We start from the raw sequence: 16,249 nt of genomic DNA, 5'->3' as shown, positions 1-16,249 counted from the left end.
TTGAAAAATGAATAGCTTGTGGTTGTTTGGAAGATAGTAGACATCTGAATCAATTCTGCCTCTTCCTACATTGTGTAATTGATATATTTTGATAGTTTTGGGGAAAATAAATGTTGCATTACACTATTTAATTAGTGGTGACCTTTTCTTAGAACTTTTTCTTTATGTTTGCTTATCCTTGCTTTAATTTTCTCTTTCCAGTACAAATGTTGAAACATTATTATTTTTATTCTGTCAAAATATAATATATAATACTAGTAATGTAGAGCTAACTGTTAAATCCATCGAGGGAAAAGCCTCCCAGTAAGTCACACTACTGTTATATCACATTTGCTCACTAAGTACTTTTTTTTTCCCCTCCATGTTACATGCTTTTTTCTTTTTTTTTCCCACTGTTGTTTGACACAGATGCCATCTTAAAAGAAGGTCTTTGTTCTCCTCATGAAAAAAGCTTTGGCATTTTTATTTTGAATTTTTGTCCATCTAAACATTTCTCAATTACAGCTTTTAATATGGCATTCCTGCCGGTGCTGAAGATCACTGGAAGTCTTGCCGTGTTTGTTTTCCATACAAGTCTAGCTGCTACAGTCATTAAATTACATTCTCAGGTTTCACAACTTAAGGAAAAAAAAATTTACATCTGTCACGTTTCTGGCAAGTGCATCCCTAAATCTTAGAATTAGAATCCCCCAAATTATGTCTGTTACTAATTAATCTCTAGATTTATGGGTTTGAGATTAGGTTATTGAGTCTGTATGGTTTTTCTGTCTTTGTTTGAGAAGTTCACTTAGATTAGAATGTATCTGCTTTCAGATGAACTGTAAGAAGAACAGATTTTGTAGAGTTGGGGAGGTTTCATAGGTCAGGTTTGACTGCTTCATGTGTGTGGCTGCTTTAGTATGCTGTCTGGTGCATCTTGGTATGTTGGGCAATTTGAGCTGTGCCCATCTCTGTGTTTCCCCTGTGTTTCCCCAGTGCCAGCAGAAGAAGAAATACTGGCAGAGGTATTTTTCTTGCTGTAGTAGCCGCTACAGTGGGGGACTTTTGAGGATGTGTGTAGATGAGTCCAAGATCATTACTCATTATACCTTTTACCAGCATAACTATCTGGCAAAAATTACAGTGAACATGTGGCATAGAAGATTTTAATATGGTGTGTTTTGACTGAGATTAGAAGTATTTAAAAACAAAGTCCAAAATAACATAGTAGCTGATTTTTAAACCTGCCGGAGAGCAGTCCGTGCCCAGATAAATGGCTGCGGCCTGCAGCCAGGGAGGCAGTTGATGCTGGGGAGGAAGGAACCAGGGCAGAGGTTATTTTCACACATCAGGAAGTTGAAATGAGTTCTGATGAGGAATTTCAAGTCTAGTCTATCCAAAGCATTAAGGAGTGATTTGCCCTATCACTGATAGAAGCTACAGCTTATGAGTTTGTTAGCTGTCCTCATCTGGCCATGCATCTTCTGGTTCCAAAGATTTGCTGGGACTGGTGTTAGTGACTGCAATTATTATTTATTACGAAACATTTTTTTCATCCCCCCTTCAGTTTTTCAGTCTGTGAAATGGGAGTTGTAATATATATTTAAAATGTTCCGCAGAAGTAATTTAATTAAGGTTCTGTAATGAAGTTAAATATTGACATTTTATATTTCTTTCTAACATACATTTTGAAATCTCTGTGCAGAGAGTAATATACCTTTGCCAAATGTTAAAAAAAAATTTTTTGGACCTTAAGTTAGCAGCTGTTCCTCACCTCTTAAAGAAAATACTACATTACAGTAAGTTACATGTAGTTATGTCTATTTTATTTCACTCTAAAGCATTTACTATATTTTAATACTCCTTCATATTAAGAAAAAAGGTGTTTTCTTCTTAAAATTCTTTAAAGCTTTGAGCTTTGTTTACTGTACTTATTTAACAGTTAGAAATGTTGGGGTGTTGTTTTTTTTTGTTTGGTTTTGTTTTCTTTTCTTTTCTTTTTAGGAAAACTCACTGTTTATAATGGTGTGCTTTCCTAGAGGTAGTTCATTGGTTTCTGTCAATTAATAATTGCTGACAAAAACATGAAATGTCAAAACGATCTGAAGTTTATTTTGTAGATCTGAGAAGTTTTGCCATTTATGGTGTTGAGTATAGTCCATAACAAACATCTTGTTCATACAGCAAAATTCCATGTCTGTTGCACTGTAATCTTTCCTAGCAAGGCACTGTCAGAAACACTGTTAGGAGAATCTGTTGTTTTCTGAAAAAGACTTATCTTTGTGATAACTTCTTATAAATTGTACTTTGCATGTTTGTCACTTCCTGGCAGATAAACACGTTGTGCATCTTAATCCCATTCTTAGACCATATCCTGCAACTTTCATAGAAGAGGTGTTTGCTATATTTGTTATTACCCAAATCTCATTCAGAGGGCATAAGGAGGAGGAAAAAAAAAAGCGTTAACTTTTGACTGTTCAGGTAATAGAAGTAGGAAGAAATCTTTGAACTAGTTCAGATATGTGCACAACACAGACTCAGTTCTGCATTCAGACCAAACTACTCTAAGGTTTTGTCCTCTCGAATCTTCAGATGAAACAGATTCTTGGGATATCTGTTCTATTGCTTTCTTATTCTTGCAGTGTCCAAAATTTATGTAGATGTAGAGTAAGAGAATAAAGTACCACCACAAAACTTATATTCAGTCAAATGGAGTTCATTACTGAATGACCTATTCCAGTACTCTTCTTCCTCTTCTTTTCCCCACTCATTGATACGTGTGTTAACTCCAGATCTAGGTGTCAACCAATGTGTAATTTGTTATATATGAATGATATTGTTTTGGCAATACTTGATTTCAGTTTTTAACTCTTCAGCTTAATAGGTAGGTTTTCTTGTTCAATAATTAACATAAGAAGAGTGATTTTGTTTGATTTTATAACTTGTTAGTCTAAAGGAACAAAACCAAAAGGAGGCAGAGAACTAACAGTGACTATCCTAGGTGCTGGAATTGCCACCTATCCTCAAGAATTTTCTTCAGCTGAACATAAGTCTTATACTAGTTTTCAAATACTTGCATGCTTTCAGGACTCCATTCTTTCATTGGAGTACTATTTTTTTCTGTTCGTACCTCTCCTGTTCCTTTGTTTGGAGGTAGTGGCTACTTGTAAAGGAAGAAAAAAGCAATCCTTAAAATGAGATGTGTGCAGAGAGTAGTGTGATACGAAATTTGAAATTGAAAATAGCCCACTAAAGATTAAATTTATGAGAACTTTGAGAAGTAGATAGGAACTATCTATGAAGACTTATTTTACATGCACAACTTCCTCTCCTCCATTCATGCATTTATCTCAGTAATTGCTTTCTTAATAAATCTTCCCTGGAAGCAGGCAAAATCAAGTCACAAGGGTACAGCTTGAAAGTATTAGTAAAAACTAAACAAAACATTAAATGGACTGTATTGTCCACTACTGATTTGAGATACAATTGTTTACTTTGAATTATTATGCACTTAAAATAAATTGTATTGTAAAATATTAAAACATGTACAATTTTATATCCATACATTTTTTTACCTGGAACAACTTTCATTACTGGAATTGGACTTACTAGTGTTATTTTCTGTTGTAAAGGAAAAACTGTAAAATACAGAAGGGAACTTTACAGTATGTAGTTCTGTTTATAATCTATCTCTGAACAGTTTGATCATTCTGAATGTTTTGTACAGCAATTAAGTACTCTTATGATGTGTATAAAATCTGGAGAACATGTATAAGTTCCTTGGGTATTGGTGGACAGTGGGGGTGGTGAGGCACTGGAATAGATTGCCCAGTGATGCGGTTGATGCCATGTCCCCGGAGACTTTCAAGGTGAGGCTGGATAAGGCCCTGGGCAACCTGCTGTAGCTCTGATGTCCCTGTTCATCGCAGAGGAGTTGGACTAGATGACCTTCAGAGGTCCCTTCCAACTCTAAGGATTCTGTGATTGATGGTTAGTAATTTGTAGGTTTTGAAATTAAAGGGGAAAAACTGCAACAGCTGAGAATTAACAGTGAAGGAGATGAAGCTTTGATGCTTTTGTCATTGACACAATTTACACTGTTGAAGTTATTGTCATAAATAGTTACAGGAATACAATAATGTTTTTTGTTGTGTGATTTTAGCCTTTTAGTTGCCAAAGCTTGAAGACAGTCTTTCATTCTTTCTTAGAAAAAGCTTTTATGGCAATGTTGCATCTTTGTGCCTGTGTACTTCTCCATTTGCTTCTGTCACTAACGTTGGTCAACAGGAGTGTGTGTGTCAACAGAATGTGACAGTGTCAGCTCCCATAGTAACATGTGGTGTACGAAGAGCAATCATATGTGGCAAGAGTGGGATTCCAGTTTCATGTAACGAACAGATAAGTGACCACCAAATAACTGTTGAGCTGATTAGCTGAACTGTGACATTCCTTAACATTGCCAGGATGGTGCATCTGGTATAGCAGAGACTGCCTATTGGGGCTGAAACATCACTCTTGCATCCAGGCAAGAACCAACTTAGATTTAGGTTTTTCAATAGCAGCCAGATTTGGAGAATAAGAAATAAAATAACATTTGTGTTGGTGTTGATTACTGTTGATTCAATAAAGGCTGATGCTTTTTTTTTTTCCCCCTGAATAACCAAATTTGTAGGAGATGAATTGCATCTGCACTACAGAGTTGGCCACTTGGTGTTCATGCGTGTGCGTTTAAGTTGAGGACGTGATTTTTCTGAACGTAGGCATAAACTACATTTGCATTGAACTGCTTTATCACTGCCACTCTGCCATGCATTTGCTACGGTTTTGTATCAAAGCCAACATTTTTATTATAATTGCATGTATTCAGAATAACATGTTTTGCATATTTTAAGTCACAAATTTTTTTAGTGCGATGCCAAAACTGTTAATACCAATGCTGGTGTTCCAAAATTTTTTAAATAACATCCTTTGGATTTGCTGTGTTTAAATTAGCAATGTGTACTTACCTACAAAATCATTTACTTAGGTTACTTCAGTTCATGCCCTTCCCTAAAACAAAAAAAGTTTCAAGAAGACTTTTTGTTGGAAGGTATTAAATGTTTAATTTCCTTTTGCCATAGTGGATGTAGAATAGTCCATTTATCTTCATTAAGGCATATAGCTTTAAAACTTGTGGTTTGCTGCTTGTGAGTTATGGATGCATGCCCTCACTTGTCAAGATAAATGTATTATACTGTAGTTCTCTCCCCTCCCAGTATGGATGTTGAAGTTGTACAGCAGATTTGACCACAAATAAGTAATTCTCTAAGGATAGAGAAGGAAAATGCATGTACTCCTAGGAATATATTTTCCAGAGCTAAAATTGACATTTTATAAATAATTTCCATGTTGCAAACTTCAAACTCACAATCACAGCAATTCAGTGGTATGCATTTGGCATGAGTCAGTTTCAGTTCTTAGTGCTTTTCATTGGAAATGGCATAAAAAGTAAGATTTCTTTTAATTTTTTATGTTGTGGGCTTACAGGGGACAGAAGATGTTCTTCACTTGTAGTTGTCTAACAGTGCATGGCAGCATAAATAACGAAATGGTCATAAACCATAGCTGCACTTCTCAGGTCACATGTTCCATTTCATTTTTAAAGAATCTAGAAGCAAACTAAGCAGTCGATAACAGGTCAGTTGCAGGTGATAAAAGATATTTTAGATGGGACATTGCTTCTTTTTCCACACCTGGCATAACCACATTATATCTTTTGCAGAGTTTTATTTAAGCACTGGCATATTTGTTCACAAACATATGGCATAAACAATGCGTTGCTATTTGAGTTTAAAGGATACAATACATTTTTAAAGATAGTCACCATATGTGATAGAATCTTCAGTGGAAAAAATATTGATGCTAGAAAAGAATTGTAATTAAAATAAAAAAGACTGGCTTACTTCTTACAGAACTCCATAAAAATATGGTAGACCTTGCCTGTGTGTTTCTTTAAGTCTTATTTGTACATTTTCTATTGAAGGAATTTAATAGAATTACATCAGTAAAGTACTGTCAAATTTCTCTAATTTTTTTTAAACACAGACAAAGTGTGGGGGCTGCTTTAGAAAGAGCGCTGGATTACCTGGCGCACGCTGTCGGATGATGCTAAAACAAATCTGGCTGGTGAACATTCTACATTTTTAATGATGCCATTATTTGTAATAACTATGCACAGATTAGAAAAGGCCAGATTTTTGTCTAGTTACCAGTTGAGGAATCCAGCACTTGTGAGTAGCCGTGAATCATATTAATTATAGTTATCCTCAGTGTACTTTATCAATTTGAGGATAATTTAAAATATTGTTTCTGGAAGTCTGTTATGTGGTGCCTGTTGTGGTTAGTGACCCCAGGGAAATGCTTGAAAAATGCTGTGTAGTTATTGTTTTCTAGATTATTATGCTTTTTTGAGGCTAAGACAGATGTACAAAAAGATGCAGTTTTTATTTTGTATTGGCAGCTTCCAAATATTTAGTATCTATTTCCAAGAGCTGCAATTAGTAAAGCATCCTTGGTACTGAAATCCACACATCCCACAAGCTAATTATATTTGCAAGGTCAGATTGAATACATATTTTCAGAAAAATAAAGGGTTATATAAATGTGTCTTCTACTTGGCTGTTATATCACAGTTTGTTGATCTGGAGTATAATGTGTACAATTCACAAATTTGTCTGATAACAGAAAGTGGTGTGTGATTGTGTTTATTTTACTAACCAGTATATTCACAGCAATCACTTCCAAATATCTCTCCAGTAAAGATGTGTTAATTACAAAACAGACAAGGTCTTCTATTATATTAAAGCTACTAACAAGAAGACAGCAGGAATCACACATGTAAATAGCATCATCAACCCCTATTTTAGTCCTCTGTTTTGATCTGTGAGTTGCGCATAGACCAAAGGTGCTATTAAAGACTCAGTATATGAAATAGGCAGCATTATATGAACAAAATTTATTCAACAAGAAAACAGACCTTTAACATGAATTTAACAAGCCCGAGAAATTATAAACTCTCATATGCTGCAGATTCATGCAGTGATAATAAACAAAAAAGGAAAGTAAGAGGTTTCCTTAAGCTAGCCAAACTGCTAATGGTTTTGTTATAAGCTGTCTGCTGTCAAAATGACCTCTGAAAAGTCTGAAGACACTTGTACTCGGAGAAATTAAATGGTCAGAGTGGTGAAAGACCTGCGCTGTGGAATTGCATTTGAAAAAAATCTTACCTTCTTATTTCTGGAAAATATCCCAGTGCCACAGACTTTTCTTTAACTTTTTATGTCTTTGCAGACAGAGAATTTAGCATGAAGCTTGAAAACCGTGTTTTTTACTAACACATTGCAAGATGCATTAGATAATTGAAGTGCAATGACAGCTTAAAAATTTTGGATGAGATGTATTAACTTCTTTGTGAAATTCTGAGTAGTGAAGTGGGGGTTTCTGCTGCTGTTAATTAAACGCTAAAGGTTCTTTTTTTGATAATACCGTCTCTGAAGTTTCCATTGTAAAATAGTGAGCACGTTGCCATCACCTGATTGCATCATGCTGTACTTCAGAATACACAAACGTAGCAAGCTGACTTCAGCTCTGTGCACCTCCAAGTGCTCACCCACCGGGGTTCTTTTTTCTAATCTTACTGTGGCGTAATTAACACTTAGTTCACCCATTGCTCATTAGTACACTGGACATTAATGAGTGTCTATTTTTATGTAATCTCTTAAAGGAGGAACTGATTTGTTCTCACCAAGAGGAAAGCAATTACGTTTCGTAGAAGCCAATATTTAGGATATGTTGTTGTGTTTATGCTTTTATTGCGTATTAGGTCTAAATTTAGCCTCCAGGTTGTTGAGCGTGTTAGTTTCTTTAAGATGGTTGCTATAGTGATAGCAGCAAATTCCTTTAATCTTAGTGTAGTTAAAGTATTTAGTTACCATTGGTCGTCATAGTGCAACCAAGATGGGAAATATCATCTGCAAGCCTTGTTATGCCCTTCTGGATTTCAGGAATTATGGTTTTATCCCTGTCCAAAGCATGGAGTTTGTGATTTCAGTTCTTTGCACTGCTTTGTTATGCTGCCCAGATGAGGTGGTGCTGGTTGTGCTGTGTGGAGAGGCCCTGAGGCCTGCCTGGCCTGGCCTGCCACTGCCCTGCTAGCCTTTCTCACTCCCCAGAGTGAGTTGTTATTTGCTTGATTTTTTTTCCCCCTCTTAGCTAGCTTTTCTCGGGAGACCTGCAGTGTGGATTTTTTTTTTCCTTTGCTTGACTTTTTAATTTATGCTGCCTGTTTGTTATGGTTGGGCATTTCCAGGTGTTCATACATTGGAGCATCTGTTTAAAATGGAAGCCAGAACGTAAATAAAATAGCTTGTCACAAGTATTTTAGGATACTTGAAAAATCTGATAGTGATAAGAGGAAAAATGCATTTATTTTAGGTCAACGAGATATATATCAAGCTATTGAGAATTAAAGGTTTTTAAAATAATAATTTGTAGTCTCAATATAATATGGCTTGTGTTTGCTGCATCGTAAATGTAATTTGGCTTTATTATTGTTCAGAAATGAATTGTTGCTGTTAACTGCTGTTAACTGGGTCACAACTTTTTTTCATACAAAATTTTTTCATACACTCTCTACAGAATATTTTTAGCTGTGATATATGTGGACAGGTCTGGCGAGGTAGCTGAGTGGCTACTCAGTAGGCTGTAGCAATAGGGAGTGGTACTAGGTCACTCAACGTGGCCGAAATGGTGGAGCCTAAAAAACAGAGGTGATGAGTTAATAGGTTTTTAAGTTTACAATTTGATAAATATTTTGTAATAAATACTTACTAATTTTATTTAAATATTGATTACCTTAACAATTATAATGCTAACAAACTTCATATATATGGTATTAAGACAATGTGGAAAACTCAATGTCACCTTCTCTGCAGACTTTCAATAAGAGACAGTAGTTGATTTCTTGTTGGTTCATCACAAAAGATGTAGTTCATCAAGATACCAGATTAGCCCTGTGAATTTATTTATTGTTGACCTTATTTATTTATTGACTGACATAGTGTGCGAGACAATAAAAATGATTGCAGTTAAAGCAGCTGAGGTTAAAACTATTTAGCTTGAAGAACTGGAATAACTCTTCGATGCTGGGCAGAAGAGACGTCTGCAAAGACTGATAAGAGCTATTTGTGTTGCTGTGTGGTGCTACACATGTCCTCAGGCCCAGTTAGAAGACCGGAGCCTATATGAGAATGGTTGGCTTGTAATGGCGAGTGCCTGGTGAGAGTAACTTTGTCTGTATTGCTGCTGTGTCCTCAGTTCCATCACATGTGGTGTAGATGTTGGACAAGTGATTGGATTTTGTTCTTTGGACCATGAAATATATTCTCCAGATATTTTGATAGACAAATTCAGCACAGGGCAGAATGAAAATCAGTTGTATATTTACTTTATTTTCCAAGAAATGGCACTGAATAATACCTACTGTGTACCTTTAAATCATAAATGACCTTGGTTTTCATATACTCTATTTTTTACTCCTGAGCATGACACTGACAAGGACTTTTTAATCCATCAGACAGTTTATAGACCCTTTCGTAGTCACAAGAAGCAAAAAGCATCTGACTAGAAGGGAATACATGGGGCAAGTTCCTTGCTAGCTATAATTTTCTTGTCATTTCAAGTATTGTGGTAGTATAATTGATGTGACAGGACTGGGCTTTAGACTCGGTCCCTTAGCTTGTGCTCACTTTCAGTTTTAGTCTCTCTCTGTCATTCACTATGATTGGATAAGATTTAGGTGGCAAACATATGCATACCTTTGAAGATTAAGAGTGAATATACATAAAAATTTGTTATCTGATTATATAATGTATATACAACTTGCAGCTTTGAGGAAAAGATTATAATTGGTGTCACCTTACAATACAATGTAGTGTAGTGTGCTGATAGCATAGCCAGCAGGAGGCTCTTTTTTATTAATGTTATAATTAAATGATTTTCTGGATAAAGGCCAAAAACAGATGAGAGTTGATTGTGCCTTGTCCACTGTTGCTTGGCACTATTAGTTGCATTTTCTAAAAAGAATTGACTTGACATCTTGTTTTTACAGGTTGTTATTGATGCCTTCAGATTGATCAATGCTAATATGATGGTCTTGGGACATGAACCAAGACAAACAACTTCAAATCTGGGTCACTTAAACAAGCCATCTATCCAGGTAAAACCAGTGTTGATAACCCTATAAATTTTCAGCAGTCTGGGGGGAAGGTGCCTAAAATCAGTATGCTACAAGTTGTTTATTGTTCTCTCTAGCATTTTTCTGCTTGCCTTTAAAAGCGATGTGAATCATCAGTGGAGTTATATATATGATGAGTTCAAAACTGAGTCCCAAATTAGCTAGCAAAGTGAATTCCTGTATTTTTATTTACTGCAAAGATTGAAGTATAGAGTTGTTGAAATAACTTTTAAACTTTTAAAAGTAACAGTCGATACCATACCATGTGACATGAGATAGATAGATAATTGAACATTTTCAGTATTGTAATTTAATTTAAAACTTCCTTATTAACCTGTCTTAGCTTTCTTAAATTGTTCCAGCACAAATTATGAAAAAGTTATTTTCAATAATAATATTGGCTTTTTGCTGTATGCATGTGAGAATGTTGTCTTGCATGTCTTCGGAACCATTTGTGAAACTCAGTATTCAGAGTTTGAATTCTAAAGTTAACAGTTTCACTAGCAGGACAAAAATGTTGGTCTTGAATGAAACAAGCCAGTGTTTCAGCTTCTGGTTGGAAGCAAGTATTCCCTGGAGCGATTTAATGCTTTTATCGGTGTCATTCTTCTGCCTCAATGTCTTTTCGTTTTTTCTCCTCAGAAAAGTTTTTCCTCTTACTTGCTTGTATATTATTGCTTGTATATTATATATACACAAGGCATGTATACTTGCAGCTGTGTTTCTAAATTCCTTCTCTTCTGATCCTTTACTTAATAAAAGTAATATCTGCTATATAAGCATCCTAGAGGAATGATAGAATGCTAGTCGTGATAGATCTCATAGAGGGGCTGAACTTCCACTGTGAGAAATGGCCTTTCGGAGGCTAGGTCACCATACTCTACTCCTAGCTTCCAAAGGATTAACTGATTTTTATTTCTTATGCATTGAAACCCTTTATTATTAAAATAAGTAATTAAAACCAGATAATTAAACAAGATTATTGTGTTATACTTCTGATTTTTGAATTGGCAATAATCATGAACTGTAATAAGTATGAAATAACCAGTGGATACCTTGATTGGGTATAAATAATCCCATGCTTGCATCTTTCAGGTTAATATCTTAACTAGGCTTTCCTGGTTCATGTGTAATGTCCTCCCTTGTAAACTCCTGAAGTATTGTTTAGCTTCATTATTTTAGGATTGCTACACTAAGGCATATTTTGGCCATGGAAGTTTTGGAAGTTTCCATTGTTTGAGTATTTTTTGTTATTTTTTTACAAGTTGGCAGTGAGCTGTTGCAATGTCACTGCTATGCTAAAAGCCATAGTCCATCATAATGCACAGCCCCCTTCCTGCAAGGACTCAGATTAGTCTTGGTTTTATTCTGAAGTCGCTTATAAATTTCTGAGCTGGTGGAGCTCAGCAGCAAAGAACATTGATTTCAGCTGTGCCACAATTTCTACTTCTTTGTCTAGCAGTGATTTTAAGATATTCCTTTAAAAGTTAGAAATAAGTACACTACGTGGCTTGGCTTAATCCTTTTGTTGTTGCTGTTGTTTTTGTCCCTCTATTTTCTTTTGTGGGAAGCTTTTTCTTCTTTGTCTGTGCATCCAGTTTGTAAGCACATGAGAATGGTGGTTCTCATTTGAAACGATGCACAAAGAGCAGGGTTTGCTTTAGTTAAGTGAGTATTTATTTTATGGGCTTCAGTTTAAGCTGTTGCATTTGCCAAATCACAACTTCTGCTCAGGATTAAAGTAGAAAGGTTGTTTACCTTTTGAGTTTGTCCATTCTATAAAGGAATGGTTTGGGAGGATGGAAGGAAAGTTGGAGAAACTAAAGCATTTGTCAAATCTTATGTACTGTAGGAGATTTGCAATACACCCACAATATCTACAGCTGTTTTTAAAACAAAACAAACACTGTTGGAGCAGTATCAGTTAAGGAAATGGTGGTGGAAACTACTCATTGATGATAAAATCAGTATTTAACAATTCTAATTCTAATCAGTAATACAAGTAGTGGTTATCCTGAACTATTAGTTCTGGCAAATGTCATCAGTGTTGGTTTTTTTTGTTGTTGTTTTTAAGTCCATGTGTATTTGCAAAAGAAATGTGTTAAAAATGTGTGTCTGTTTCAGCTTTCATCCAGATAATTTTGGAATGCTGAAATATTAAGTTGCATAAGATGCAAATGCATATTCATTCTGGATTGCTCTAAAGAATATATCTAAACAATTGAAACATAAGAAATATTTGCGACTGTGTGGTTTATGTATAATTTATCTGTTTTCTATGCATGTGCTTTGTATGTAAAGTTGCTGAGGATTTATCACAGAATTTTTTTAAACCCCGTTGCACCAAATACTAATCCAAATCATTCTTAAATCACAAATTCAAACAAAGAAAACGTAATCCACGTGAACATAGTAGAAGGTGGTTGCATAAATGTGGCATATCACTTCATCTCAGTCATTCAGATTATTAAGTTTGAAGTCAAATTTGCCAAGTATGTAATTATAATGAGAAAAATACAAAAATACCCTAAAATTAAAAAGAAAATGAACTTTAGTTCTGGGATGACTGTGTTGTGTGTAGTCAGCAATCTTTTGTTTGTAAAAGAAAGAGATGTGTTTTTGTAGAAGTGATACCCACATTTATTGGGTGAGGTAAGATCTGACAGAAATATCTGTGCATATGTATTGCTGAAGCATTTTCAGCCAGTTACTGCTTTTTCTGATGGTGGATGGATGTTACTGCATGGAAGAAGTCCAGCTTTAGAAACAAGGTATTACTAGCAGTTAATGGACCTTAAAAGAGAAAAGTAGGGACAGATACTTGACACTTATTTGAAGTGCTGTTTCAAGATGGCTGTGTTTTAATGAACTCTTTTAATATGTCTTCATTTCAATGGTGGGTAATCTTTATGCAAACTTTTCCCTGAACTTTACAGGCACTAATTCATGGACTAAACAGACATTACTATTCCATCACTATCAACTATAGGAAGAATGAACTAGAACAGAAGGTAATTATTTTAGCCTTTATTTGAAGAACAAAGAACACTGCACAAACTACATAGGATTTGTGAATTCTGATTTTAATTGCTGATTCTTTCAGGAGCTGTTTTAACTCTCCTGCAGTTCATGGCTTTTTTTCTAGAAAGCACTTAGATATGTAGGAATGTTGATGAAACCTTCCATAAATGTATTCTAATATTCTTGTAAGGATTTTTATAACATTTGTGTCTATGTTTCACGGAAAGTCCTCATGCTGTTCTCCACGCTTGACAGGTTCGTGCTAAGTTGAGTTACCAGTGATGTAAGCTGAAAGAGATACTAGCTGCTTTAGGTTTTTTAGGCTGGAAGACTATATTTTCTGAAATAGAATTGTATGACCAGGGAGTCTCAGGTTTTTATTGGCTATAGTCACTTCAACAGAAGGTGCTTCCAGTTGGCATGAATAGAGCTCCTGAAGACACCACTGAGTATCAGGAAGGTAGTGAAGTCCTTCTTACTTTCACACGTTTACAGAAAAAATATTATTCAGTAACTGAGAAAAAATGTTGTCTTCTGTATCAGAATTCCTCTGTCAAAAGTAAAATCCTCTCGCTTGGCAGTCTTAGTCAGAAGAACAAGCAGCAAAAAAGTCTTAAATATCATCTACAGAAGTTAATTCTTGAATAACCAGGTTCCAAGGCTCAGTTACAACTGCATGTTCGTGGTTGTGTTGCCATGAGTAGTTGCATTTCATTATGCAACAGTCAGAATAGTTTTCTTATTTTCTACTTTTAGAAAGCTGGAAGTAATAAAGAGGGAAACAATTTGGAATAATGGAGGAATATACTTACACGACTGCGCTATTACACAGGAGAGTTACTGATTTAAAAGAACTAGCTGTCTTGGGAAATCCCTGTAGAGCATCCAGTGGCTACAGTTCCCATTAAAATACAACTTCTTATTTGAAGTTCTTAGTTATTTGTTTTAACGGTCTACATATGTATATGATTACCATTGCAAGTAGGAGAAGAATCGTGACCGAGTTACAGAAACTTCGGTCTGTGAGGCAGCGACTCATTTCTACCTCACCCTCCTAAGGCAGGTTTAGATGTCAAAACACCCTTGTGGTGCTGGTGGTCTGTTACTTCCATCTGTAGAAAGAAAAGTACATGCTTCATCTATTAGATGAGGAGCCCATCACACAAAGCCATACTTTAAAATTCATATGTCCTAGCTAAACTATCCATATGCAGTTTGCCCACAAGTCCTTCTGTCAGTAGCTGAGATCTTGCTAATAAGAATTATGACAGTTTCAGTTTGGTTCATATGTTCAAAAGCCAGGTTTCTTTGGAAGCAGTACATTGGATGAAATAGCTTCTTTCTTTCTTTCTTTCTTTCTTTCTTTCTTTCTTCCAGGTAATAGGAGCTGCAGGGATTATGGATTCTTAAAAACCTCTGTAATAAATGCTTGCAAATTAAAGGCAAGCTGAAACTGTTTGCTGAAGTAATCCTCCCTGCAGTCCTCAAGTGTGCAGAACTGCAAAATAGGCTTTTCTTATGGATGAAAATCAGGAAATTGCCTTTGTAACTATTTCCTCACTTCTTCACGAATGTCAGAATGTTGTCAGAGAGCCAGGCACATTTCAGATATTTCTAATAATCCGTGCTTTTATCACCATCCAAAAATCTGCTTCATTTTGTCATGTTTTTAAGGCCCTTTACTTTGTAGCAGGACAAACAAAAGTCATGCTTTGCTTGCTTTTGAAGTTCATTTCTTCACAACTGCAGCAGCTGCTTGTATACAGTTCAGGATAATCAGTTAAGCCTAAATAAGTACCTCATACACTTAATCAAAGCATTAAAGTATTTTTTCAAATTTGACACAGGCCAGAAGCTTCAGCTGTTCTTTATCTGGCTGCTAAAATGTTTACCTTCCTGCTACCTCTTCAGTGATACACTTGTGCACACTCAGCCTCAGGCAAAGCCACTAAATTACAAAAGAAAGGTGTTGCTGTCAGTGTAGATGTGACCCTGGTTTCTGCACTTCTTTTTCATATTGAGTCTTCAAAAATTTTTGGTCCTTAAAAACTTACAGAAAATCTATTGTCTGCTTTAGTGGAATATTTGGTTATCATATTTCCTTAGACATTGCAAGATCAATAATTTTTTTTACACTCTTACTACTGTAAATTAGACATTGGCATAGTACTTGAATGTCGTTTATGATGTGTGCTCTAAACGGGGTTTATTTTGCAGATGTTGTTAAATTTGCATAAGAAGAGTTGGATGGAAGGTTTGACACTTCAGGACTACAGTGAACACTGCAAACTCAATGAAACTGTAGTGAAGGAGATGTTAGAATTAGCTAAGAATTACAACAAGGTATTCACATCCCATAATGATGTAATGTTTATGAATAAATGTATTGCTTGATTTCAGAAGTAAGAAGGGGATTATTATAAGACTTGTTCAAAATGAATTGTAAAAGCCTAGCCTGCAAGAACGAAGACTTTGTTGCAGGAACTCCTTGGACCTTGGCGATTATTAAAGTGCTATGATATATCTTCAGACTTTGTCACAAAGTTTTTGTCCCAGATAAGCAAAATGTTTAATCACCTGCTTCCCTTTGGAATATGAGCAATTATATTGATTTTGTACTAGGTGAAGAGATTCTCATATTCCCATAGTTAAAAAAAAAAATTGTGCTCTTCATTCCTTCAGCTAAGGTCTACTTGACCAGACTTCAGAGTAGCAGAATAAAGGTTGTTTATTGGTATCATTACAGTAGATAGGCAGGTAGTAAATATTTAGAACTCATTCTAAAGCCTAATTTCATGTTCTTTTTGTGGAAAGAAATTATTACTGGGCTTGTTAGAAAGAAGAATCAGTTATCTGAACTGTTATAATACTTTTCTAAATACTAGATATCAACAACCATTCCAGAAGTAGTAAGCTTGTCAGACATTATCATTGATGAGTGCTGGTTTTTTCTTAAATCTTCCAAGAAGCCCTTAA

The 16,249-nt window shown here is 35.4% G+C and overlaps 1 protein-coding gene across 1 annotated transcript in view; it reads left to right on the top strand.

Moving 5' to 3' along the window:
- PSMD14 (proteasome 26S subunit, non-ATPase 14) overlaps window positions 1-16,249 on the top strand; it is a 39,327-nt gene that overhangs the window by 19,995 nt on the left and 3,083 nt on the right. The window contains exons 7-9 of the mRNA XM_065750477.1: window positions 10,127-10,234; window positions 13,189-13,263; window positions 15,491-15,616. Coding sequence (XP_065606549.1) covers window positions 10,127-10,234; window positions 13,189-13,263; window positions 15,491-15,616 — 309 coding nt within the window. The remainder of the gene's footprint in view (window positions 1-10,126; window positions 10,235-13,188; window positions 13,264-15,490; window positions 15,617-16,249) is intronic.

Source organism: Cyrtonyx montezumae, unplaced genomic scaffold, assembly GCF_038088225.1.
Source record: "Cyrtonyx montezumae isolate F1298 unplaced genomic scaffold, pur_monq_1.0 scaffold_7, whole genome shotgun sequence".
Taxonomy (NCBI): Eukaryota; Metazoa; Chordata; class Aves; order Galliformes; family Odontophoridae; genus Cyrtonyx; species Cyrtonyx montezumae.
This window is presented reverse-complemented; position numbering and strand designations above follow the sequence as displayed.